The 26635-nt window shown below is 54.0% G+C and overlaps 1 protein-coding gene across 4 annotated transcripts; it reads left to right on the plus strand.

Annotated features, from left to right (window-relative positions):
- The first annotated feature begins 2331 nt into the window (after nt 1-2331).
- ZNF385A (zinc finger protein 385A) lies at nt 2332-24430 on the plus strand. 4 transcript variants are annotated; one of them, XM_030822504.1, is made up of 8 exons: nt 2332-2413; nt 9050-9186; nt 17634-17744; nt 19439-19601; nt 21854-22096; nt 22469-22638; nt 22844-22939; nt 23080-24430. In XM_030822504.1, exons 1-8 carry the CDS (start codon nt 2404-2406, stop codon nt 23308-23310), a joined length of 1161 nt encoding a protein of 386 aa, XP_030678364.1. In that variant the 5' UTR covers nt 2332-2403; the 3' UTR covers nt 23311-24430. The 4 variants fall into 4 exon arrangements, with proteins under 4 accessions (XP_030678364.1, XP_030678366.1, XP_030678365.1 ...); XM_030822506.1 differs by having other exon boundaries at nt 2342-2413; nt 9054-9186; XM_030822505.1 differs by lacking the exon at nt 2332-2413 and adding an exon at nt 7854-7942.
- The last annotated feature ends 2205 nt before the right edge of the window (nt 24431-26635 follow it).

A 26635-nucleotide genomic window follows, 5' to 3' on the forward strand; every position in this document is an offset into this window, starting at 1 on the left:
GAGATGAAAAGGAGAAGGAAAGGAGGCCTTAGGAAGTGAACAGAGCAGCTGGGGGTGCAGGGAGGGGGAGGTGGCTCAGGAGAGGCAGCTGGCAGGCGGGAAGCTGATCTGGGGGTCTCAAGTTTCTTGACATCAATTAGAGCAGCCAGCCTGGGCTCATTAGTAGCCCGGGGTGCAGGGCTCATCAATAATGAATTCACCCCACACACCTTCCCCCACCCCAGCTGCCTGCAAGGTCACCCCGTCCTCTAGCCAGCTGCTTCCCCTTGGTAAACTTAAGCAACCCCTCTTCTGAGATCTTTCTAACCCAGAGTCCCTGGGGCAGTATGGCAGTGTGGACAACAGCTGAGGGCAAAGGGGTCTCTAAAACCAATCGACCATGCCTGGTGATGGCTCTTGTTTAGTCTCTGAGTCCACGCAGAAGGAGAAAGAATGGGAAGAGGAAAGGAGGGGCAGGGTCTAAGGAGAAGCAAGGGTTTTTCATACTGGAGTTGACCAGCATGGTGGTAGGTCAGACCCAGAGCAGGAGGACCTCCTCTGATGGACCCAGAAACCCCATATCCTCTCCCAAGGCCAGACTTGGGCAGCAAGGCCAGTCCCCTGAGATCTCTGCCCCACTGAATCAGAACGAGGCTAAGGCATTGGCACTCCCAGCATTCTCTTGCCCTTGAGCTGGAGTGTCTTGGCAGGTACAGAAACAGGTCTTTTCTTCAAACCAGATTACTGGGGTGAGGGCAAGAGATTGCTGGGACCCAGAAACAGAAACTCAAACTTCCTGCACCTTAATTGACCATCCAGTCCCAATTTCCCTCCAGAACCCAGGAATGTCAGTCTCTTTCCCCTTCCTAAACCGTTCCAAAACTTCTGTCCCACCACCCTTTCGCCGACTTCTTCCCCTCAGCTTCTACCTTCCTAAACCTCAAACGTTCCAGTTCCCACCCACCTTTCCTCTGATTGGGGTTGGCCTGAAGCTGGCTGTGTGGCATTCTGGGAAATCTGCTTGCCACCCTCCCTCTGGAGACAAGTACAGACAGGTCCAGGCTCCATCTACCCCAGACATCTGCAGTCTCCCAGACTCCAACCTTGTACTGGGGTCCCTTAAGAATACCTCTGAGTGGGCTGGGTGCGGTGGCTCACGCCAGTAATCCCAGCACTTAGAGAGGCCGAGGCAGGCGGATGACCTGAGGTCAGGAGTTCGAGACCAGCCTGGCCAACATAGTGAAACCCTGTCTCTACTAAAACTACAAAAAATAGCCAGGTGTGGTGGCGGGCACCTGTAATCCCAGCTACTAGGGAGGCTGAGGCAGGAGAATGCTTGAACCCGGGAGGCAGAGGTTGCAGTGAGCTGAGATCATGCCACTGCACTCCAGCCTGGGAGACAGAGCGAGACTTGGGTCTCAAAAAAAAAGAAAAAAGAAAAAAAAGAAAAGAATACCTCCAAGTGGCCTGTACTTCCTCTCCCTCCTGACATTCTCCCCAGCTCATACATTTTGTCCTACCCTCCATCTTCCCCTCCACCTCACGAAATGCCCCCCAACCAGTCCTCCTCAATCGAAGCTTGCCTTAGTGGGGAATGCCGCGGATTTAAGCCCTGGATAGATGCTCCCCTACGCCACCCCACCCCAATCCAGGTCCTCTCTACAAGGTGCCTCAGTTCTGAATTTTCTGTCATCTTCCAGTTGCCCTAATGATCTCGGTTACAAGCTTCTATTTCCAACTCCTCATGTCCATTGATTGCAGTCTCTTCGCTGAGACCTTCCCTAAGGACCCAGGCATTCAGACCCCAGCCAGAACTCAACCTGGGATCCATCTTCAACATCCCATTTCACCTCAGAGGCCCAGCCCCCAGGCATCCTGCTCCAAAGCCAGAACAACGAACAAGGACCCAAACAATTTCTGCTGCACTCAGACCATCACTCTGAAGGGAACCTAGGTATCCTACCCAACCCAAGGCCCATCGCCTCCCAGAGTACCTAGGCACCCCCGCCCCCCTCCCCCCAACTCCCCTGCCCACCCCATATCAGCCCAGAACCAGACTTCCCGCCCTCAGACTCGGCCCTTCCCGGGAACCCAGGCATCCTAGTTTCCAGCTTCGTCCATCACCTCACACCGTCTTCTAGACGTCCTGTTCCCCCAGCCCTGGCCGCAGTGACACCGTAAACCCGAGAGGCCAGCAGGCAGCAAGAAGAAGAGCGGGAGGAAGCGGGAGGGGCCAGGACGCCCCCTCGCGGAGCCCTGAGTGCCCGGGTCCCCTCCTCCCGTCTTCACCTGCTGAGGGCCCCGCCCCCGCTCCGCCTCGGCCGGCCTCTGCTCCTCCTCGGCTCCTCCCCCCGTACCCCCAGCCCGGCCAGAACGGCCCCCGGGACAGAGCGACGCGGAACCCCGGGCGCCTGGGTCCCCAGCATGATCCTCGGTGAGTGGTCTCTGCGACTCCAGGCTCCCGGCTCCTGGGTTCCTCTCTGTGGGTCACCCACCGCCCCCCCCACCATCTCCCGGCACCGCGGTGACTGCGGCCGCCCGTCAGCGACCGGTTCCCCCTCCCCCTTCATCTGGCTCCATATCTGGGGTCCCCTCTTCCCCTCTTCCCCAGGCTGCCGCTGCTCCGGGTAATCTAAGGAGTGGTAAAGCGGGAGGCAGAGCGGAGTGAGACCCCCGCCCCATAATTAGAACATTGCGTATTCATGAGGCTCATGAATATTATATTGCAGTCTACGAGAGGCTGGGGGAGGGGGCTGGTCCTGGCCTGGTGGAGTTGGGGGAAAGGTTCTGATCCGTCTCCCGCCCCAGCGTCTTCCCCAACCCTTAGCTTAGACACTCCGACATCCTTCTGGGCCCAGGATAAGAGGGAAAGGAGGAAGTGGGGGGTGAAAGGAGAAGATGGTGGGTGTAGCTTCGAGGTGAGTGTGGTGGGAGGTGGGAACCTGAGGGCCGGAGATAAGAGGGCTGGGGAGCAGAGGGGCTGGGGAGAAGAGGGGCTTGGGAGAAGAGCGGGTGGGGAAAATAGGGGGTGGGAAACTGTCCATCCAGGGCTCCTGCGGCTCAGAGCCTGTCTCCACAGCCATCCTGCCCCAACACGCCGAGACCTGCCCCTCTCTCTCCCTGCTCTAGCTGCCTGAGTCCCTCTTTCCTGACTTCCTTCTTCTCCCTCCACCCCTGCCTTGGGCCGGGGGGCACCAGGAGAGGGAGGGGCAATGGAGAGGGTAAGGATGGGGGATGGGAACTCCCGCTGGGCTCTGACAGCCCGTCAGCCACAGCCACCCCATCCTCATGACCTACATCAGGAAGGGAGCCCCAGGGGTGGGGGAGGAAAGGGCCTAGCTGTGCTCTGGACTCTGCATCAGCGCCGGCTGCATGCCCCTGCCCTCCACCCTGCCTCTACAATAGTCCACAGGCCTGCTCTGACCTCTGCCCTCCACCCTGGCTAGGCCAGTTTCTGGGATCTGTTTATGGTGGGAGCCCCCCAACCAGGCCCAGACACCTGTGGTCTCCCTGCCCCCAACTGAGGACACCTGGCTCCATGCTGGTACCTGGAGGGCTTGACTGGCTCCTGCACTCATCCCTCTCCTGAGTCCCTCTGCTATTTGTCTTCCTGTCTTACCTTCTTTCATTTCACCGCCTATCCCTGTTGACTACCTATTGTCCTTCTGCCCTTCCTCCATCTCTTTTTCTCTCCTCCTCCTGTGTGCCCTCGGTCTCTCTCTGCTGTATGTCTCACCCCCTCCACCTGGCACTCCACCTATCTATTGAATGGATGACTGAACGAAGGCATGAATGGCTGGTTGCCTGCCTCCTTCTCAAGAGCCTCTCCAGCAGGGGAAGGTATTACCCACCCTTCTATGAATACCACCCTGATGCTAGAGTGACCCCCACCAGCGCACATTGCACTCAGTCCCCCAGAGCACAGGATCCACATTCCTCCAACCTGTGTGATCCCTGCACCCTGGCTGCACCCTGGCTCCACCCTGGGCACAGCCCGAGAGGCAGCATCGTGCTTGCCCAGAATAGGCTGGGATAAGCCGTGCTTTCCCTGGTCAGCAGGCCCTGAAAAGGACATCATGGACCTGCTTGCTGGAGCCTGACCAAGACCCCAGCCACAGGAATAATTCCTGGGTCCACATTTTCTGAAACTGGACCACAGCTACGAGTGGTACCCTCACATACCCCTGGAGGACACTGTAATTAATTCCCTCCTTATGCCAAGCCCACGGAGGGCGGGAAGTCTGGCAAAGCCCACATACATTAGCCCTCTATGAGGAAGGAAGGAGAGAGGGAGGAAGCTGCCAGCCAGTGCTCAGGCCCCACCCCCAGGGACCCCCAGGGACCCTACAAAGGTTTCAGTTCTGAACACTTAGGTCCTCTGAATCCGTGTGCATGGTAGCCCTGGAGGGACCCTAAAACCTCCCTGCCTAGCATGTGACACCCAGCCAGCCTGCTCAAGATCTAGAGTCTGGGCCCCAGGTTTAAGACGGCAGTTCTGGGCTCAGGTTCCCTGTTCTAAGCCTTTCTATACCATCCTTTCCAGCTGAGTCCCTGGTGCAGTAAGGGTAGTGGCACGTTGAAGGAGGCCCTTTCCAATCAAGTTGGGAAAGATTTCCCAGGGGCCTCCCTGCTCGCCCCTTCCCAGTCAACTCCTCCCTCTAGGCCCAGTCCCCGCCCACATCCACCCTGGGGTTATTAGGCATGGTGTTTTGAGTAGTTGTTCATAATCATCCCCCTTGTCTCTTTCATCTTGGACTTCAAAGCCTTTCCAGTCCTCAGCCTGCCTCCTGCCAAGATGGGGGAATTGAGGCAGAAGGGGACATATACACGGAACTTGGTAAAAAAGACCCAGGGGCTCAAAGCTTTCCTCCCACCCCCGCCCTCAATTTTAGGAACTTCTGGGGAGGGAGACAAGGCCAATGGGCCTGAAGGGTAAAAGAGATTAATTAGAGAAGAGATCTCAATTTCTCCTTTGGCCCAAGTCTAATTCCCATTTGAACCCAGCACTGGCCCTGTGCTTTTTACCACCTTGGGCCCTAACCACTTGCAACCTTAACCCCAATCTCTCTCTCTGATCTTAATCCCATTCTGGCCCAGTCTTCCAACCAACACTAACCCACAGCCCTATACTAACACCTTTCCTGGCTCCTATTCCTACTCAGAGGCAGCCACTCCCTAAGCATTCTTTAACAACAGGGCTTGAGGCATGGGGCCCCACCTAAAATAGCCAAAGGGCTGGGGCTCCAGACCAGGCCCGAATTTCTGGGGAAGAGGGAAAGGAAAAGACCAATAGAGGAAGCCAGATGTGGCCTGGTTGAGGGTTAGTGCTGACAGGGCAACTTGAGCAGGATCAAAGTGCCCAGGGCTAAGTAGGATGTGAAAATGGACAGATGGACATCCATCCAAGAGTCTGGAATTCACCCCCTCTAAATCATGTTGGGAGCTTTCTTTAATAAAGCATTTAGCAATTCCCGAGGAAGCTGGGTGGGGCTCTATCTGCTGGAGGTAATTACTCTAATGAGCTTCCCTCAAGAGTGGCCTGCCCCAGCCAGGCCTCAGCTCCTCCCTGCCTTGCCTGACATGGGTGCCACACACACACACACACACACTTACACACACTTCAATTTGCTCTCTACCTCTTCTGCCAAACCTGCCTGGAGATTTTACCTAGCCAGAAGTCAACAGCCCTACATTTCCTACTCAGTTCCTGCCTCCCCAGCCATTCCTATATTCCTGCCTTTTCCCCTCCTCCCTTTCCAGATCTACCCAGAAAAGCGTAGTGCTTGAAAGCCCTGTCTCTGGAACCAGACAGACAGGTTCACATCACTCACTAACTGTGTGACCTTGGCCAAATAACTCCCCTTCTGAGCCAATTGTCATCATCTATAAGATGAGATTCATTTATTCAGCAAATATTTATTGAGTTCTCACTGTGACATGCCAGCATTTTACATGGATTTGTTCAATCCTCTCAACAACTTGGTGAGGCAAGTAGTGTTGTTTTCATTTGACAGATGAGAAATGAGACTGAGAGTCAGAGAACCTAGCTGCTCACCCAGCTAGTGAGTGCTGGGACCACCTACTGGGAGATTGTGTATGTAAAGTGTCTGGCCTATAGTAAGTAAAGCCTCAAAAAGCGGCAACTATTGTTAGCCTCAGAAAAAGAGAGGGAGGGGCCTGGGGCCTGGGCTACCTGAAACCAAGAGTCCTGTTTCTGCCCACCCGGCCCAAAAGCTGCCATCTGCCTCTCTCGCCACCTCAGAATGGAGTGGACCCAGGAATCCGGGAAGGAGATAGTTTGTCTCCAGTTGCCTGCCCTGCTTCCTTCCCTCACTGTACCCTCATTTGACCCCTCTCTCCCACTCCCCTCCCCTCCCCCGCTCACCCAGGGCTCATGTCTGTGGAAAAGATGAGTTGCTAGCCATAGGTAACTGAGTGGCTGCTACCTGTTTTCCTCTATCCCTCCTCTGGAGGAAAAATGAAGACTCCAACCTGAGGAAGTGCATGGAACCTGCTCTCCCCTTCCTCTCCTTGAACAAGATGGAAGCCTGTGCTCAGATCTCTGCTTCAGTTAAATTCAAGCCCTTTGGGAGTAAGGTAGCAGAGAAAGAATTTGCTATAGAGTCCAACAGATCTTGATCTATATCTCAGCTCTGATATTTACAGGCCGTGTGACATCAGCCAAGTTTGTTAACTTCTCGGAGTCTCCATTTCCTCATAAGTCAAGTAGAAAAATATTATCAGCTACTTCATTGAATCATGGCTACTTCATTGAGCTACTGCAGAGGTTAAATGTGATAATACTTGGAATTCATTACCTGGCACATAGTAGCCTCAAATTTTTTTCTGTGGCTTTTTCTGGAACTCTGCTGTCTCCTCTTAAGATGGCTTTGAGGAGTGGGAGCCTAGAGAAACCTAGGACCAGGGAAAGGGTCAAGCCAAGCTTCAGCCTCTGGTGCTCTGGGGCAGGGCAAGTGCCAGCCCAAAACCAGCTGCTGGGGGTGGATGCTGGGTGCAGGGGACTCTGGGAGCACTCAGGTTTCTCTCACCATTCCTGATGCCGCCTGGGGCTCATTAAGGCTGCCCTGGCCTTGGGTAACAGGCAGTAAGGGAGGGTGGGGCACAGAGGGGAGATGCCATGAGGGGACAGACCAGGAAGGGGAGATGGTCAAGCTGCCCCATCTGTCTGTCTGTCCCTCTCACTTCTCTTTTATCTTTCTCTCTGTCTCTGTTCTCTGTCTGTCTGTCTGCCCTAGTCTCTAGTTCTGTGTCCAGCTTTTCGGCAGTGTCTCTCTGTTTGTAGTCTGATTTCGCTCTCTGACATCTCTCCATTGTTCTCTATCCTTTTCTCTCTCAGTGTCACTGTCCGATTCCTCAGTCACCTATTCCTGCTGCTACCACTCTCCCATCCTCTCACTCACTTTCATCTGTCCATCTCGTGTGTGTGTGTGTGTGTGTGTGTCCTCTCTCCACCCCATCCCAACCTTGAAGGTGACAGAGGAGGGAACAGACACAAAGCACACAGACCCCCAGCTACTTAAGGGTCACAGCCAAGGATCTTACCCTCTCCTTTAGCCCTGAGAATTCTGAAGCCCAAACTCCCAGTAGCCTTGGCCCCCTGCTCTGTCTCAGTCACCCTGACCACCCATCCTGGCATGGGGTGAAAGAGACAGACCCCTCCAGACCTTTCTGGACCAGCTCCCAGCCCCCAGCTGTGCCTGAGCCCTCCCCACCCCCTCCCTGTCGCCTCAGATTCCCCTAATCCCTGCTCCCCTGCCCTCCCCTCTGCCCCACTTTTCCAGGATTCTGATTGGCTGATTCTACTGACTGGGCTGAGGGGGAGGGGGCTGGCAAGGGAGGGGGCAGAGGGCAGAACCAAGGGAAGGGGACGCTGTCAGGCCCAGGCCCCTGGGGGGCCAGGGCCAGGCCACTGCCTGGGGGCAGCAGGCACCAGAAACTAAAGGTATGAAAGGGGGTGGTCTCTGGAGGGAACAGGAAGGGATCCTGGGGACCTTCTGCCCTAGTAAGGTCAAGGGAGGACGGGCCAAGCACACAGCCTCCTCGGTTTGCCTCTGTTCCTGGGAACCCCTGTTGCTGTCAGGGGGTTACTGGAGCAGTGAAGGGCTGCCAGAGCTCCCCAACTGGTGCACAGCAGGGTCGCAGAAGGGAGCTGGGCCAGTGGAAGCCCAGAAGGGCTCTGAGGACCTTTGGGCTGCCCCTTTGGAGTCTGGTGGAGTTCCTCCCGTGACTCTGAGAGGAGGAGGAGAAGGTTTCAGAGAAGGGTAGTTGAATGGCTGGCCTGGACTTTCATTTCCCCTTGGGGTCAGACCCAGGCATTCCCCGCCCAGAGGCCAGGTTGAGGTTCCTCCTGCAGAACTGGACCTGTAGCTGAGCATTCCTGGTGAGACAAAGGGGCATGGGGGAAGACTGAAGAAGGTTGGGAGAAGGGGCTCTGAGAATGACCTAGGTAGTTCACCTCCCAGAGCAAAAGCCACCCAACCCGCTACCTACCCCCACAGATGTCAATAGTTAATTAAGAATTATAATTAGAGCAAAATCTAATTCTAGGGCATCTGAGAGATTCAGCAGCCCCCTCCAAATCTAAGTCTCAATATCCCCCTCTGGTCAGTGGGATGAATCACCCACTTGACTCTCTTCTTCCTGGGGCGATACCAAGCTTTAGGATCCCCTGGGGGAAAGCAAAACCAGAAGAAGAGGGTGGCCAGGGGCTTGAGGCTGGGAGTCCTGCTGGTTTGGCAGGCAGCCTGCAGAAAAGGTATGAGCTCTTACTGGGTCTGTAATGTGCCTAAAGAGTTTGGGGGACGGAGGCTGGAAAAGGGGGAAGTGAAAACCACCCAGAAGGGAAGGACCGGTCTACACCCTCCCCCAGGCCCACAGGGCACTGTGCTCCATTGCTCTGGAGCCAGCAGGGGAAGTGTGTACACTATGTGCACTGAGGGTGACACTTCTGAGTGTGGGGGCCCTGGCTAGGGAGTGGGACTGGCAGGCTTGGGTGGGGTTCCCAAGCTTTAATCTTCCTACCCCACAGAATGTTTTCTCTGCCCTTCAGGCAGCCTGAGCCGGGCAGGGCCCCTGCCTCTGCTACGGCAGCCCCCCATCATGCAGCCCCCACTGGACCTCAAGCAGATCCTGCCCTTCCCACTCGAGCCGGCCCCTACCCTTGGCCTCTTCGGCAACTACAGCACCGTAAGTAGCAGCCCGCCTGCCTTCTCCGTCCTCTTGTGACTCGACCTTTCTCTCTCAGACCCACCTCTGCCCTCTTTTCCTGTTTCTAATTCCTTATCTCCTCTTATGACCCCATCTTCCTTAATTCTAGTTAATTTTGAGTATTGTGGGCCATCTGGTATAGTGTTAACAACAATAATAATAGCTAATATTTGCTGAGGTCTTGCTACAGACCAGACACTGTGCTAAGTGTTTTATATGAATTATATCATTTAGTCCTACAGTGAATCGCCCTACCATCTAGAGAAGTAATGAGACTTAAATTGGTGGTAGTAACAGTAGGGAGGTAGGAGGGGTGTAAGTGCTGAATCCAGAAAGAGAGAATGAGCAGGAAAATAAGCATGCCTGTTTGTAAGTTTCACCTCTCTGGGGTGCACGGCTCAGTGGGTAGCATCAATGGGGTAGGGCTTGGAGGACTGGCAAGGTGGTCTAGATTTAATACAATATGAAATAGGGAAGTGCTGTCTGTTCGTGTGTTTGTTTGTTTGTTTTCATGAGACAGAGTCTCACTCTGTTGCCCAATCTGGTGTGCAGTGGCACGATCTTGGCTCACTGCAGCCTCCACCTCCCCAGCTCACCGATTCTCCTGCCTCGGCCTCTCAAGTAGCTGGGATTACAGGCGTGTGCCACAACACCAGGCTAATTTTGGTATTTTTAGTATAGATGGGGTTTTTAGTAGAGATGGGGTTTCTCCATGTTGGCCAGGCTGGTCTCAAACTCCTGACCTCAGGCGATCCACCTGCCTCAGCTTCCCAAAGTGCTGGGATTACAGGCATGAGCCACCACGCCCGGCTGCCACTGTCTATTCTTGAGCAGGAGAGTGACTTGGTAAGAGCAGTGTTTGAGGAAGGTGAGTGGGGCAACTGGATGAAAGGGAACAGAGGCAGGAGGAAGGTGACCAGTTAGGAGACTGTCCTAGCAATGCAGGCCCAAGGGAAGCCTCAAAAGCCAGACTGGGCTGGTGGCAGTGGCAGTATGAGTGGAGAGAAAGGGAGAATGGGGGAGGTAATTTCAAGGAAATATTGACAGGTCATGGTGACCAACTGGTGTTTGGGGGTGGGGGAGAAGAGAAGGCATGAGTCAAGGATGACTCCAGCATTCAGGCCTTTGTGACTGGACGGAAGTCACCACTGACAGAGGCAGAGGGTTGGAAGAGGAAGCTGGTCTCCAGTGAGGGTGATGCTTTAGCATGTGGTGCTAAAGCTGAAGCTTTATTTGTTTTTTGTTTTGTTTTGTTTTGGAGATGGAGTCTTGCTCTGTCTCTCAGGCTGGAGTACAGTGGCATTATGATCTTGACTCACTGCAACCTCAGCCTCCTGGGTTCAAGCCATTCTCCTGCCTCACCCTCCCCAGTAGCTGGGATTACATGCACAGTTAATTTTTGTATTTTTAGTAGAGACGTGGTTTCACCATTTGGCCAGGCTGGTCTCGAACTCCTGACCTCGTGATCTGCCTGCCTTAGCCTCCCAAAGTGCTGGGATTACAGGCTTGAGCCACCATGCCCGGCCTATTTGTTTTGTTTTAAAAAATAATAATAAATATTAAAAAAAAAAAAGGATACAGTGATTTGGCATACCAGTAGGACATCGACCCCAAAATGTCCTACAGATAGTCAGAATTTGAAGCCTGGAAGGTGGGCTAGAGCTAAAGGTTTGGGGAAAGTCAGCCTTGTTCAACTTAAATAATCCACATCAAACCATATTTAGCCATAAACATGTATTGAGCATCGACTACACACCAGGCACTGTAGCAGATGTTTCTATCTGCAATCTCATTTCACCTTCACAACAACCCAACAAGGTAGACATTATTATTCCATTTAACAAATGAAAAAGCAAAAACTAAGGCTCAGAAGGGTTTTGTAATTTATATAAGTTGACACAGTATGTGCCTAAGGTATGATTTGAACCCATTGCATCTGACTCCAAGCAGACTTATCGTTATACCACAGCTGCTCCCCCCAGACTCCTCCCGAAGAACCCAGACACACATTTGCATTGCACTTTTAAGTTTTCAGACTGGGCCGGGCACGGTGGCTCATGCCTGTAATCCCAGCTCTTTGGGAGGCCAAGGCGGGTGGATCACAAGGTCAGTAGATTGAGACCGTCCTGGCTAACACGGTGAAACCCCATCTCCACTAAAAAAACAACAACAACAACAAATTAGCCGGGTGTGGTGGCAGGCGCCTATAGTCCCAGCTACTCTGCAGACTGAGGCAGGAGAATGGTGTGAACCCGGGAGGCAGAGGTTGCAGTGAGCCGAGATTGCACCACTGGACTCCAGCCTGGGTGACAGAGCGAAACTCCATCAAAAAAAAAAAAAAAAAATTAATTTAACAACAAAAAAATTTTTTTGAGCACCTACCATGTGCTGGGTACTGTGCCTGGTGTCGGGGACACGGGACTCAGTTACCACACTTGGGGAGCTCATAGTTTAGTAGGAAGGATAACAAGTTAACAGTTACCCTATACAGTGTGAAAAGAGCTGTGTCAGAGGCATTTCGCTTGCATGGAAGCCCAAGTGTCAAGAAAGACCTTCCTGGATATGGTGGGGCCTAAGGGACCAACCAGAGTTAGGCAGAAAAACAGAGAGCAGAGGAAAAAGGGATTTAACCTGGAGCAGGTGACATATAATTTGGGTTTTGAAGAATTATTGGCAAGATTTTTAAAGTAGTCTTAGAGAACATTCCAGACTGAAGTAAGTAGCATGAACAAGAGCTAGAAAGGAGCATTTGAGAAAGTGCAAGGTTGGATGTGACTAGGTCATAAGATGGGGAGAAAACTTCCCCCCATCTAAACACCTGACTTACACTTGACCTCAGATCTTAGCAACCCCATCATTGTCCCCATTGTATAGATGAGGAAACACAGACGCAGAGAGGTTAAGTGAATTGTCCAAGGTCACAAAGCTACTTAGTTGATTGGATAATCCAGGGTTTCGACTCCTGCAGAGTTCATGGCTCCACTGCCTCTAGCAGAGGTATTTAAAACGATGAGCATGGATAAGCTTGAAGAGTTCAGCAGGGTGTTGCACTGCATCCTGCATCTGATTGGCAGGATTTAAATTGATGTTCCAAAGTACTGGCTGTGTAATCTTAGGCAAGTTATTTAACTATTCTGAACCTCAGTTTTACCAACTGTAGAATGGGATAGTTTTTTTTTTTCTTTTTTTCTTTTTTTTGAGACAGAGTCTTACTCTGTCCCCCAGGCTGGAGTGCAGTGGCCCGCTCACTGCAACCTCAGCCTCCTGGGTTCAAGTAATTCTCCTGCCTCAGCCTCCTGAGTAGTTGTGGCTACAGGTGCACACCACCATGCCCAGCTAATTTTTGTATTTTTAGTAGAGACAGGGCTTCACCATGTTGGCCGGGATGGTCTTGATCTCTTGACCTTGTGATCTGCCCACCTTGGCCTCCCAAAGTGCTGGGATTACAGGCATGAGCCACCGCACCCAGCCAATTTTGGTATTTTTAGTAGAGACAGAGTTTCGCCATGTTGCCCAGGCTGAGAATGGGATAGTATTAACACCAACTCACAAGGTTGTGAGATCATATTACATAATCATAATGCCTAGCACAAACTAAGTGCTCAATCAGTGTTGGCACTGTGATTATTATGCTATTGTTATTGTTTTCATTTAAGAGAGGAGTAGAGAGAGAAACATAGGATGGTCAAGGCCTTAGCCTTCGGGAACATGCAGAACTAGGCAGTGGGAACAGGAAGAGGCATCAGCAAAGGGAATGGAAAAGCCACTGGAGGGGGTGGGGAGGGAAATACGTTCCTGTAGAGTTGGAAAAGCCAAGGGAGAGAGTGTGGCGGGCTGCATCAATACTGTCAAATTCTGCAGGGGAATGAGGACTGCAGAAAAGCTGCAGACAGGCCTTTGGAAGTACTGTGCAGCACTTAAGTACGTGGCTTTGGAGTCAGACTGCCCAGGTTTAAATTCAAATCCCAGTTCAGCCACTTACTAGCTTATGACCTTGGGCAAATTATTTAACCTCTCTAAAGCTCAGTTCCCTCATCTATAAAATGAAGATAATAATAGTATTTACTTCAAATAGTGGTTGTGAAGATTAAATTAGATAATCCATGCAAAGAGCTCAGTACAGAAGCTGGCACATTGCAAGGGCTCAATCAACATTAGGTGGTGGTGGTGATATTATTATTCATGACAGAGTCTCTCTTTCCCAGTGGACTGGCGCCTCCAGCGCTCTCTCCTACTTGGGCAGTTCCTACTCCTTAGACCTCTTCTGGAAGTACTGTCTCCCCTCATTCTCCTCCCACTCACTCCACTGCTTCCCTCTGCCCTTGGACGTCCCTCACTGTTTCCCAAAGCCACCCTCTCTGTAGATCCAGTCCCCTGCTTCACTAATGTCTCTGCCTTAGGTGGAATGGGAGAAGATGAGACCTAGAGATGAAAGACTGGGAATCCCGGGACCTGTCTAGACAGAGCGAGGTGTCTGGGGGAGTGGGCTGCTGGGCCCTACAGCCTCTGGTCCCCCAGTGCTGCCCCCAGTGAACCGCCAGAGGGCAGCAGGTGCACGAAGCGTGGGCTTTCAGGGAGCCTGGTTCTCCGGCAGGTGGCGGGCGCGGGTAGGAGGTGGGAAGAAGTTAGGAACGACATCCCCAGCGTGAGGTCGCTTTTGCCCTGGGTGCCCTCAGCTCCACAATTTGGAGGAGTCTCTGAGAGAGCAGTGCCTGACACCTGGGTACCCGGGCTCAGTTTCCCATCCCTAGGGAAGGAAGTGACTTGTAAAAAGGTAGCAGCATAGGGGCCGCCGTTTGCAGAGGAAGCTGGGGAAGGGTCGTCTGGGGGCTCTGAAGACAGACTATCAGCAGGGGATCTAGGGAAGGTGGGGCAAAAGGGGTGAAAGAAAGGAGAAATGTCTGAGTTGGTGGGGACCCTGGACCCAAGAAGGAGCCCCAGTGGAGGCAACGAGGTCATCTGGTCAATGCCCCTGCCGCGGGGCCAAGTGGCTCCTTCTCTTCAGAACCAGCTCTTTCCTAGGAGTGTCTGGATAATGGACATCCCCCTCTTTTCGCCCTAGCCCCCTTTCATTCCTCAGAGCTCCCTGTCCCTGTCCCCGCCCCCGTCCTCGGCCCCGCCTCCGGGGCGGGCTCTGGCCCGGGCCAGCGCCGCCTCCCCTTCTCCCCGCCGGCCGGGCCGCACAGCCCCGAGCCGCCCGGGCAACGAGCGCCGCGTCCCTGGCCTGCCTGGCCCGGCCAGGCTCGGCCCCCCAGCCCGGGTCCGCCACCCCGGGCCATGGAGCCGCGGCCCCCGGGGTCTCGCAGGGTAAGCCACCCGGCCCCTCCTCTCTCCCTGACTCCCGCGGCTGCCGCAGCGCACCCCCACCCCGTCCCCGCCCGCCCCTGCGGGGCTGGTTACCTCTCCCTCTGCCTAGTCCTCGGGTTGTCCGGCCCATCCCCCACACCGGCGCGGCCCTAACCAATCTCGGATCCCAGCTCATGCCCCCAGACTACTGCCACCACACTGGATACCCTGACCCCTGCTTCCCACATTCTTGGAGTCCCCCAAATCTTCAGACTTCCTGTCGGGTCCTACACCTGCCCTCCAATGACCACACTGATCAGATCCCTCCTCTCCAGCCCCAGCCCCTTCCCAGCATCCCTCCCCCACCAGCTTGCACCTGCTGTCTAGATATCCCCTAGCTCCCTCTCTTTCCTATCTCAGTCCTGCCTCAGTTCTTCCCATTCCTGAGATTCCACCACCTTTCCCTTTTCGTCTTAATTTTGGTGGGTGGGGAAGTGGGATGCTCACACAAGGAGCAGCAGTTCCATCAGATAAAGGGCAATGGAAGGAAATATAATCATAGCACCCCTCGTGTTCCTGATCTGGTTTCCGCCTTCCCTCTCCTTGCCCTTCCTGATTCATTTTGCCCCAGCTTCAGGGAGCGGTTCCCCTTCATGTCTACCGTTGGAGGGCAGGTGGGAGGGGACTGTTTTATGGACCTTTCGAGGCCATGTCCAAGCCAGCATCCCAGGGAAGAGGCTTTAGAGTGAGATGGGCTCTGGGAGGTGCTGGCCTTCACCCCTCCCCAGGGAGCCCTCATCTAGGTCACCGGGGCCTCCTGACCTTGGCCTGGAGCAGCACTTCAGTGGCTCACATTCCACCTGCACAGGGATTGGGCCCAGGAGTCCTCACCTTCATCCTGGCGTCTCCTTAGTTCCCGGAGGAGGGTGGGAAGCACCCACCTGACTCCACTGCTGCCCTCTTCCCCACTCCCCACTCCCCACTCCCACTCCTAGTTGGTGTTTATGGACTTAAACCAGGGGAGGGGGTTGTGCAAGAGCTAAGGTTCTCACCCTGGAGGAAGGACCCAGGTAGGGCAGGAACCATTCTCATGGTATGGATGTTGGGATGGCCAGTCCACAAGTCATCCTCAGGGTACTGTGTCCTCAGCCCCTCTGGAGAGCAGGCTGGGGTGACGGGGCACAGCATAGACAGAACTAGGAGACTCTGCTCTCCCCTTCCATCCCACTCCTCTCTCCCTACTGTTTTCATCCAACTTGGGTTTCCTGGCCCAACTTGAGTTTCTGTTTGAATTCCCATTCCCCACCCAGCATGTGAGGAAGCCCAGGGCTGAGGAGAACTCTGGAACAGACTTGGGGGTCTCTAAATAGGAAGGATTAAGGCCTGGAGACTGGGAACTGAGAGCAGCAGTCTGTCACCCCTTGCTGATTAAAGCCTGTCTCCAACTTGGTCTGTCTTTCTTTCTGCCAAACACATCATACATTTACACAGATAAACACACAGCTGAAGATTACACCACCTGACCATTCATGGTGTCACCAAAGCCCCCGACACAGAAATGTTGATATATAAATGATGTACGCACAGTACATGACACTTATTCACACTCCACCCATGCACAGATTGATCACAGCCTGCCTGACACACACAGACACACCCATTCTCCTGTTTGGCTTTTCCTTGGATGTGACTGGGGCTTCTGGGAAGCTGAGGTAAAAAAAAGTGAGCCCTTAGAGAGGCTTCTTTCCAACCAAGAGTAGGCCAAGAGATTGACACTCATCAGTCAGACCAGTTGTCTGAACCCAGTCCTGGTCCCTGCCTTCAGCATTACCCAAATGGAGCAGAGTGGATGAGGCCACTGTCTATTTCACAGGGATACGAAAGCCCATTTCCTGACATTAACCCCATCCAGCCAATGAAACTACTGGTGAGAGGCAAAGGAGAGTCCAGAGGACAGGGCTTTCCAGATTCTTACCACTTTCCCCCACTTCTTGTTCTCTCACCAATGTCTCACTGGAAACCCTAAAGACCTGTCACAGAGACGGGCTCGCCTGAGGAGATAAGGACCCCAAGTCCCCAGCAACTATTTTTCACTTGATCCCTCCACCTAGAAGATAAGGTTTCAGTCCTAATTCAGTCTCATTCTTATGAGAGAGCCCAGCCATCCCCCAATCTTCAGTCTCAGCTGCATTCCAGGCTTTCCTCTCCCTGGCTGCCTAGAGGCCAAAAGGGAGGAGAACTGTTGAGAGAGGCAGTTTTCACGCCTCTGAGCCCCTGGTTTTCATCCCCTGATAGCAGAAAGCCTCAGAGAAACTCCCGTCCTCTCCCTTCCTCATGTGAACTCTTGGCAGGAGACTGCAAAGACATCTGCTGACCCAGGGTGGGGACAGGGATGGTTCCTAATCCCGCCCAGCCCCACAGCTCTGCCCTAGAAACTGATGATCAGGGAGAGAAGGTTCAGAAGATCCCTGGGCTGCCTCGGGCCAGCCCAGCTGCTTAGGTCCCCCCACTTAGTCCCCATGATTCACTAGAGCTCCTACTCTCTCCTGAGTTCTTTTACTCCCTCTAGAAGTTGCTGCCTTTAAGAGGTCCAGAGAGTGTGTGTGTTAGGGCGACCAGGGGTCCAGAGTTGGGAGGCTGGGAACATCTGTCTCCTGGGACTAGAGGCTGGGCTTGGTGATAGTCTTACCCCAGAGTGGAGGCCCAAAGGGTTCAGAGGCTTCAGCTGAAGGCCCTAGGATCTAGGGTGCTTTGGGACTTCATGTCAGAGGCCTCTGGTGGATTGGCTTCACTGTAGGAGATAAGTCAAGGTGACAGAGTTGGATGTTCATGGTATGATGGACCAAGGCAGGAGTCCAGGTTCAGATACCAGATCTGCTATTAACTCATGGTGTGATGTTGGGCAAACCACTTCTATGTTCTATAAAATGGGAGCATTGGGCCAGTTATCAATCAGGTCCCTTTCAGTGCTTTGAAGATTGGGCTAAGAGAGAATCAGAAGACTGAGGCTCAGAGCCCTCAGGCATATTAAGGGATAGAAGGGGTCTGGGGACCTTGGTTCAACACAGATATCTGTGTTGGGGGAATGCTGGACATGAGTTGCGCTAGGGTTCCCGGCTCACCCCAGCCTGCCTCCACAGATGGACCCTGTGCAGAAGGCTGTGCTCTCCCACACTTTTGGGGGACCCTTGCTCAAGACCAAGCGGCCCGTCATTTCCTGTAATGTCTGTCAAATCCGCTTCAATTCTCAGGTAAGAAGCCAAGCTGCTCATCTACCCAATGGGTGGGGCAGGGGACCTTGAGGGAGGGCAGAGGCTGGGTGAGAACACTTACTCTGGGTGAGGGGCAGGGATTAAGGGGATACTAGGCAAAGAGCAGGGAATGGGGATACCACAGGAGGGGCAGGGTCTTGTGGAAGGCACTGGAGAGGCACAAGAAGTTGCTGTGTATTTTGACATGAAGTAGATCAGTCCTCTAAAGTTGACCCCTCCCTCCCTTGAGACTTGGGCATCCCTGGTTCAGAGCTTCTTGGAACATAGGTGGCCATCAGTGTCTGAGCAGGAGTGTGGCCTCTGGCCCACTGGTTCTTGGGCACGGGACAGTTAGGTCATTGGCTCCCCCACAGAGCCTCTGTCCTCTTTGGCCTCTGCTATACTCCTCCCTGGCCCACCCACTTCCCTCTAACTTTCTGGCTTCCTTCTCTCTCCACCCCATTTCCACTCTCCTCCCTCCAAATCACACACAAGGCCTGGCCCCTACTCTTATCCCATGGGGCTTTCCCCTGGGGAGACGCTACCCCAAACCCAAAACCCAGATGTCCAGCCTCCCAGATTTCCTCCCTCTGAGGCTCCACTGGGACTCTGTGGAGTGTGTGTGGGTCTAGAGGGGACTTTGTGGGGTGCAGGCCCTGAGAGCTTTTGGAGAAAAACAGCAGAGCCTCGTTCTGCTGAGTAGGGGAAAATAAAAGCATGTTCTGTTTCTCTACCCAGTACACAGAGAGACACACACACACACTCCATACTGCTGGGCTCTGCACACCGCTACCTTACCCCTGGGCTGTCAATCTTCTTTTCCTGCCTATCCACACCTTTTATTTCTGCCCTTGTCTGGGTGACCCTGTGCCTCCAGGATTGTACATTCTTAGCGGGGGTATACATGGGAGTGGAGCAGGGTGGGGAAGGGAAGACAGGACTAACCCAGAATTAGGCCTCTCCTTTAGCTGGACCCCAGGCATCCTGTCTGTCAACCCTGGCTCCACTCACTGGTGGATGGTGGAAGACTAGAGGGGCAGGGAGCCAATAGCAGATAGCCCTTCCCACTTTTTGCCCTCCCCTCCCCTCCCCCATCAAATGGTTCTGTTTTGACAGCTGTCTCCACTGCTGTGTCTGTCCCCAGAGCTGGGCTTGGGGCCAGGGTCCTCCAGGGTGTCCACAGAGACTTCAGGGAAAATGAGACCCAAGGAGAAGTAGTCAGGACAGAGCCCAGGCATCAGGAATCCTGGGACTTCCAGCCTCAGGGTGAAAGCAGCAAATGCTGGATCCTAGGGGCAGAGGACTTGGGCACATAGCCTTGGGGTCTAAGAGGATGCTGACTGACTGGATTGCTAGGCCTCTCCCAATTTAGAACTCTTCCATAGGTTTGTTGTCCCCCTGTCTCTACTAGGACTAGATGGGGGGTCTGAGTCAGCAGCCAGGCCCTGGGTGTGGTGGTAGGGTGGAGTCTGAACTAGGTGGGGACCTAGGTTCCCAGGGACTCAAGCTTGAGAAGCTAGTCTGAGCCCCAGGAATAACCAGGACTTATTGGCATGGGGCTTTACATCTCACTGGTGTACAGAAAAATTCACTGCAGCCTGCTGAGATCACCCCAGGACTTGAGGGAGCTCTGTAGGGAGATCGGTCAGATGAAAGGTGATCTCAGATTCCATTTTCTTCCTCCATCCCTAAAGAGCCAGGCTGAGGCGCACTACAAGGGTAATCGCCACGCCCGACGAGTCAAAGGCATTGAGGCCGCCAAGACAAGAGGCAGGGAGCCTGGCGTCCGAGAACCTGGAGACCCAGCCCCCCCAGGCAGCACCCCAACAAATGGGGATGGTGTAGCACCCCGTCCAGGTGTGTCTGAATCCCCCCATATTCTTCAGCTAATCTCTGTCTTCTCTATTCTCTCCCCCTTTCCCAGAACTCTCCTCTGCTTCCATCTCTCTCTTCCTCAGTCCCTATACCCCGACCCCCACCCAAGGTGAGTCCTGGAGCCAAGCACAGTGATGTAAAATTTCCATCCTGTCACCCTTACCCCCCCCACAGCTCCTCTCAACAGAGTCCCCTCTGTCTGCCTTCCCCACAGCCCAGTGACTCAGAGAGGGGCTAGGGTGAGGCCACCTGGCAAACATCCCCAAGAAAAAGAGAACCACCAAATCCAGAGAGAGGTCTTTTCATCTTAGGGAGAGGGGCAGGGAAAGGAATCAGAATATCTGAGTTCCTGCCCTACTGGGGCTCCCCTCAGGGAAGACAGAGAGTGCAAGAAACCCAGGAAACTCCCTGAATGATCTTGGGTAGCAGACCTTTTGACCTCCCTAGTCAGAGTTTTTTTTTTTTGTTTTTTTTGTTTTTTTCTGGGAAATAGAGGAGTGAGACTAAGATCTTTGAGGTCTTTTCCAAGTTTACAAGATTCCTTTTCCCTCATGGCTGGTGACCATCCTCAGCCATACTTCCAGCCAAGAAACTGGAAAGCAGGAACATTGAGACAGGAAGATATGATGAGCCACCCCCATCCTGGGATTACCACATCAGATGTCAATCATGGCCAATTCCAGAGAGACCTAACATCTCCATCCTTATCCTTGCCTGTCCTTCCTGCCCCACCCTAAGAAGAATGAGAAACAAATATCTGTACTACCAGCTTGGAAACCAGGCCCCCATTCTCAATACACACCCACACACACACAAAAACACACACACAGAACCCCCTCAGAGATGCACAGACAGAGTGAGTGGGCAGGCGGGCAGGTGGGGGAACTGAGTTCTGTTTTTTGTTTGTTTTTTGAGACGGAGTCTCACTCTGTCGCCCAGGCTAGAGTGCAGTGGCACAATCTCAGCTCACTGCAACCTCCACCTCCCAGGTTCAAGCGATTCTCCTGCCTCAGCCTCCTGAGTAGCTGGAATTACAGGCACCTGCCACCACACCCGGGTAATTTTTGTATTTTTAGTATAGAAAGGGTTTCACCATGTTGCCCAGGCTGGTCTCAAACTCCTGACCTCAAGTGATCCGCCCACCTCAGCCTCCCAAAGTGCTGGGATCACAGGCATGAGCCACCATCCCCGGCCATGGGAAGCTGAGTTCTAATTGTACTTTGGCTGCTTCTTAGCCTGAGCATCTTAGTTTGTTAACATCTCTATAAGATGGAGAGGAAGAGAATGATGATGATGGTGATGATAGCTAACATTTCTTGAATAGCACTTTACACATATTACCTCATTTAATTCCTACAGTATCTCTGAGGATATAGGCAGGATAACTATACCTGCCCTGCTTTATAAACCATGAAGTCCTGTCCAGACTGAGATGTGGATGTGCTGTCTGGATTGGGATGGAGGTGAAGAATGTCAGAAAAAAGTAAGAGAAATAAGGGGAAGGACATAGGATGAACAAGCAAATGGGTACCTGGAGGGGTGAGGATTTCCCCTCCCACAAGCTCCCCACCCCCACTGCCAGCCTCGCCATGACCCGGAAACTGGATCAGCTGCTGCAGCAAGAATGGGAGCGCTAGAGTTTCCCCTGTACAGAGGCCAGAACCCAGCACTGAGGCCCAGGGCCTGTGCATCTTTCATCAAGCCATGAATTATAGAGCAGCCTGCATCCCTGTTTCTTCCCTCTCTGGTTCTGATGTTTCTATTTCCCTTTTGCCATGCCTGTGTTTATCTCTCCAGACCTTTCCTCACCCTGCCTCTGCCCCTTCCTAGGGCTCTTTCCTGTACTTCCTGGGGGCTGGGCAAGACTCCGGGAAGGGGCTGTCCTGGCAGGAAGCCCAGACTGGCTGGCAGGCCACTGAGGGGTATATCCTTGTTGCATGCCTCTCCCCCTGGCTGGGCTGGCTGCCAGCTTCACCCTGAAGGTAGGCTGGTGAGGCTGGACCCCTTGGCCATTCCCAGCTAATGGAGAATGAGCCAAGCATTGGAGTTTCACACCCAGCCTGCGGCAGCTGGACCACATCTGGCTCTGGACCAGGGCATGAGAGCATGCATGTTGTAACAGGGTGGGGACTCCTGGTCCCTTGCCCTCCAGGAAATGGGGGGGTCTCTTCCACATGAAGAGTCTTCTCCAAGAGCCATCTAGGGTGATCCCCATGTTTCTCCCCCAACAACAGTTTCCATGGAGAATGGACTGGGGCCAGCCCCAGGATCCCCAGAGAAACAGCCTGGCTCCCCATCCCCTCCCAGCATTCCGGAGACTGGTCAGGGTGTAACCAAGGGTGAAGGGGGGACTCCAGCCCCAGCTTCCTTGCCTGGGGGTAGCAAGGAAGAGGAGGAGAAAGCCAAGCGGCTGCTCTACTGTGCTCTGTGCAAGGTGGCTGTGAACTCCCTGTCCCAGCTTGAGGCACATAACAAAGGTATGGACTCCCCTGCCCCCACCCAGACTCTCCTGTCCTCAGGCCACCCCTGCCTCTACATCCTAATGCCCCTGGCTTCCACCATCCCTAGACCATCTAAGACCTATCAGCCTATCTGCCTGTCTCCTTCTCCAGCCATCTCCCCTGTGCCTTAGCCCTTTACTTCCTCAGCTCCTCCCTCCACTTTACTCCTTTACCTATGACTCTCTCCTGATCCACCTGTTTGGGAGGGTCCCAAGGAGCTTAGAAAGAACCCACACTGTGCCCACCCTCTTCCCCCTCATATTGTAACTGGGAATGTGCATTTTGAGGCCCAGTAGGCCTGGATAATTTTTCTTCCACCCCTTACCTCCTGCCCTCTCTGGGCTCCAGGTACTAAGCACAAGACAATTCTGGAGGCCCGAAGTGGGCTGGGGCCCATCAAAGCTTACCCTCGGCTGGGGCCTCCCACCCCGGGGGAACCAGAGGCTCCTGCCCAGGACCGAACTTTCCACTGTGAGATCTGCAATGTCAAGGTCAACTCGGAGGTCCAGCTGAAACAGGTGGGTCTAAGGCCCTTCCCAGGAATTCTGGGACGCTCCACGGGCTAAGTGGGGAAGGGGAGCAAGGAGCTTGAGTAAAGGCCCTTCTTCAGGGTTTTCCCCAGGGGGCCAGATGGGAGGGGGCTGGTGCTTGGAGCTTGATTATAACCCCTCGCTGTTGCCCCTTTCCGGGAGCTCACAGCCCCCTATCCACTGGTCCCCGCAGCACATCTCCAGCCGGCGGCACCGAGACGGCGTGGCCGGGAAGCCCAACCCACTACTGAGCCGTCACAAGAAGTCTAGGGGCGCCGGGGAGCTGGCGGTGAGGCCTGGATGCTGGAGAATTCGGCAATGGGAGGGCGCGGGCAGGGAGGAGACAGGGACGCGGGCTTTGCCCAGGGAGAGGTGGGGTTTGCAGGACCGCCGGGTGACTTCTCTTCCTCCGCCTTTCGCCCGCTTCAGGGCACGCTGACTTTCTCCAAGGAGCTGCCCAAGTCCCTGGCGGGCGGCCTGCTCCCCAGCCCCCTGGCGGTGGCTGCAGTGATGGCAGCGGCAGCAGGCTCGCCGCTGTCCCTGCGCCCGGCTCCAGCCGCACCTCTTCTCCAGGGACCGCCGATCACTCACCCTCTGCTTCACCCGGCCCCCGGACCCATCCGAACTGCTCACGGACCCATCCTCTTCTCCCCGTACTGACCTCAACCCTGAACCCCTCCCATTCAACTCCCCACCTCCAGCCGGGACCCAGGCGTCCGGGCTCCCAGCCCGCCCCTCCTCCCGGCACTCCCTAAATGATCTCTCCTTCCCCCCCCACCCCGAGATACGGGGTTCCAGGAAAGGGGAGGGGTAGCGGGGGAGGGGGGCTTCAGAAGGGGGGGAACACCCCAGATCTCAGGGAACCCCGCCCCCTGCCTTTCCCTCTCCCCTAGAAAAGGGGGGGCCGTCTCACCCCCGAGCCCCCTTGGAGACACCCCCCCTCCCAAAAGCCATGTCCATCCAGCCCTTCCCCCCCAAACCTAGCACAAAACGGGGTTCACAAGCCATGGTGGGGGTCCGGGGGGACAGAAATGGATTTTCTTGGCAATAAGCGGACTCTGGGACTCCGGCCCCCTACCCCAAACTGAAGCGCTTCCGTGAACACCCCCGTCCTCCGTAGGGGGAGGGGAGCAGGCGGGATCCTGGGTCCCTCATAAGCACTTTGGTTTTACCGCCTGCAACCTCACTGTGCCCGCCCCGCACCACGCCCCAGCCCCAGGTCTAGCTGGGCCCATCGCAGGGGGCAGCACTTGGGGGCATCTCCGGCACTTGGGTGGGACCAAGGAGATGCCACCATAGACCTTTCCCTCGCCTTCTTCCTCCCTAGTCCGGGTTCCATTCTTTTCACCAGCACCCATCGCCCAAGGGGTACCGAGGGGGGCAAGGGGTGTCCAGTCCAAGCCCACCCCCGCCTCGCCTTCCGCAAAACTGTGAGCAAAAAGCAATAGAAGCCTCGCCCCCGCCCCTCCCCTTCGCAGGATTCGCCGAGTCTGTAGCCTCCCCGATCCGAGTTCCTAGACCTCATGGCTGTCCCCTCCCACCAGTCACCTCCACTGCACAACTCGGGCGGGGGTGTGACACCTCTCCCCCGCCCCCGACTCCGTGGTTTCCGTATCGTCAACCCTTCAGCCGCCGACCCGGGAGGGGTCCGGCCTACACTGGTCTTCCCCTTCCCATCAACTCTTTCTGCTTGACAATGTAGCAACCCCGGCCTCCCACCCACGGTCCTCCCCTTTTTCCTCTCCCTGACAATAAAGTCTGAATTTGTTCTGCCCTCCGCCCCTAGACTCAGACTCTGTCTTTGCCCGCTGTTTTGGGAGCAATTCTATCCTTAAATGTATCTGTATGGGACCGGCACAGAGAGAGGAAAGGGAGCGAGAGGGAGGAGGGAAACGGAAATCGGGGGTGGGGGAGGCAAAATATGAGGCTTGTGCAAAGTGAGCAGAGGCTCCCCATTCCACCCACCCCCACTCTCGTCCAGCTCTTGTAAACTTGGCCTGGGAGATCATTTCTAGTCCAAGTCTGGGACTGCAGCTGCAGCTGTTGAGAATTTGCCACAACTCCACAAGGCGGCGCCAACGACCCGGAAAAGGAGTCTAAGCCCGCGGCTAAGCCGCTCCTGTGATGTGTTTCGAGATTCCACGCAGATGGGTCTGGACAGTCTCAGACAAAGAAAAGAATCCAGGCTTTTGTGTGTCTGGTGGGAAACCCACGCCAGCGAGACTCAAGGCACAGGAAGAAACGGGGGGCAGAGACTGGGGATCTGAGCTCTAGGCTCTGGCCCCACATAAATAGTGACCTTGAGTCAGTCCTTGCCCTCTCTGGACCTCAGTGTCACAGTTCAAAATGAGACTTGAGTCTTTTAAAGGTTCATTAAGATCTCATGTATCCAAGACTGAAGAACTGAGACTGTGCCATTTACAGATATACTAGAATACCTTCTCAACTGGCCCCTAAATGGTCTGTGGGACAGGGAAACACTGTTCAGCTGTCTCTCACATGGTATGTGAGGAAAATGGTCTCTCCGTTATCTCCAAAATTTGGTTCAACCATACACTCCCAAGAGCAGCCAGCAATCCTGACACCCTCTATCCCTACTGAGTGGCAGGAAGTTCAAACAAAAAAGCCCCCCAAAAAAACCCCAGAATCTATGTGAGGTCCTCCTGACTTTTATCTCTGCTCACTTCCCCCTCTCTACCCACTACCCAGTCTTGCAGAAGAAAGGAAGAAGGAAGTTGGGATGACGTCTGTTAAACAGGAAGGAGAGGGGAATGGGGGACTCCTGGGTTTGTCAACTGTGAAGTTGAAAGGTGGGTGTTCACTGTGGGTTCAGAATCGGAACCCAATAAGGAGTGTTTTGGTGTTTGTTTGCAAGTTTGTTTTCAGGTAAATCTAGCCTTAAAAGGGGTGGGAGGATTTAGAAGGATGAGGGAGAAGAGAGGTCCTATAGAAGACTGGGTACAGAAAAGCAGGGGCTGGGTCACACGTGGGGAAGGAGCTAGGGACTGGAAGAAATTGAAATTAGAGAGTCTAGGATACTAGCATACCCCACAAGTACCTCAAGTCTGCTAGTTTAAAACTGAATTCATTATTTACCCCTTTCCCTAAGCCTGCTCCTCCTCCCACATTTCCTATCTTATTAAGAGCACCACCATCCCTCTGGAAAACAGAAAGTTATCCTAGTTCCTCCTTCTTCCTAACTCTTCAATGAATCACTAAATAAGTCCTATTTGACTTTCTAACAACCTATGGATCCTTATCATTCCTCCATTCCCACAACCACTGCCCTAACCAGGACTGGCTCCATAATTTGTGGGACCCAGTACAAAATGAAAAAGCAGAGCCCCTTATTCAAAAAGTATAGTATTAAGAATTTAAAAGGCTGAGCGCGGTGGCTCACGCTTGTAATCCCAGCACTTTGGGAGGCCGAGGCGGGCGGATCACAAGTTCAGGAGATCGAGACCACGGTGAAACCCCATCTCTACTAAAAATACAAAAAATTAGCCGGGCGTGGTGGCGGGCGCCTGTAATCCCAGCTACTCAGAGAGGCTGAGGCAGGAGAATGGCGTGAACCCAGGAGGCGGAGCTTGCAGTGAGCTGAGATCGCACCACTGCACTCCAGCACTCCAGCCTGGGTGACAGGGCAAGACTCCATCTCAAAAAAAAAAAAAAAAAAAGAATTTAAAAACAGTGATTGACGAGCATTGAACCAAGCACCAGGCCCTTCAAACTGCAAGGCCCTATGCAGTTGTACAGGTGGTCTGGCCCTAACTTAGGCCCATTCTATCTCTCGTCTGAACTAGTGCCTCTTTGTCCAGGCTCACTCCCAGACTGCATGCCTTCATTCCTTACTCACAGCAATCTAAGTGCAAATCTCACCAACTCCTTCAGCATGAAACCAGCTCCTTAGCATGATACACAAGGTCCCCATTGACCCTGCCTGCTCAACTCTCCAAGCTCTTCTCTGTTGTTCTCTACCTCATGC

This window comes from Nomascus leucogenys, chromosome 11, assembly GCF_006542625.1.
Source record: "Nomascus leucogenys isolate Asia chromosome 11, Asia_NLE_v1, whole genome shotgun sequence".
Taxonomy (NCBI): domain Eukaryota; kingdom Metazoa; phylum Chordata; class Mammalia; order Primates; family Hylobatidae; genus Nomascus; species Nomascus leucogenys.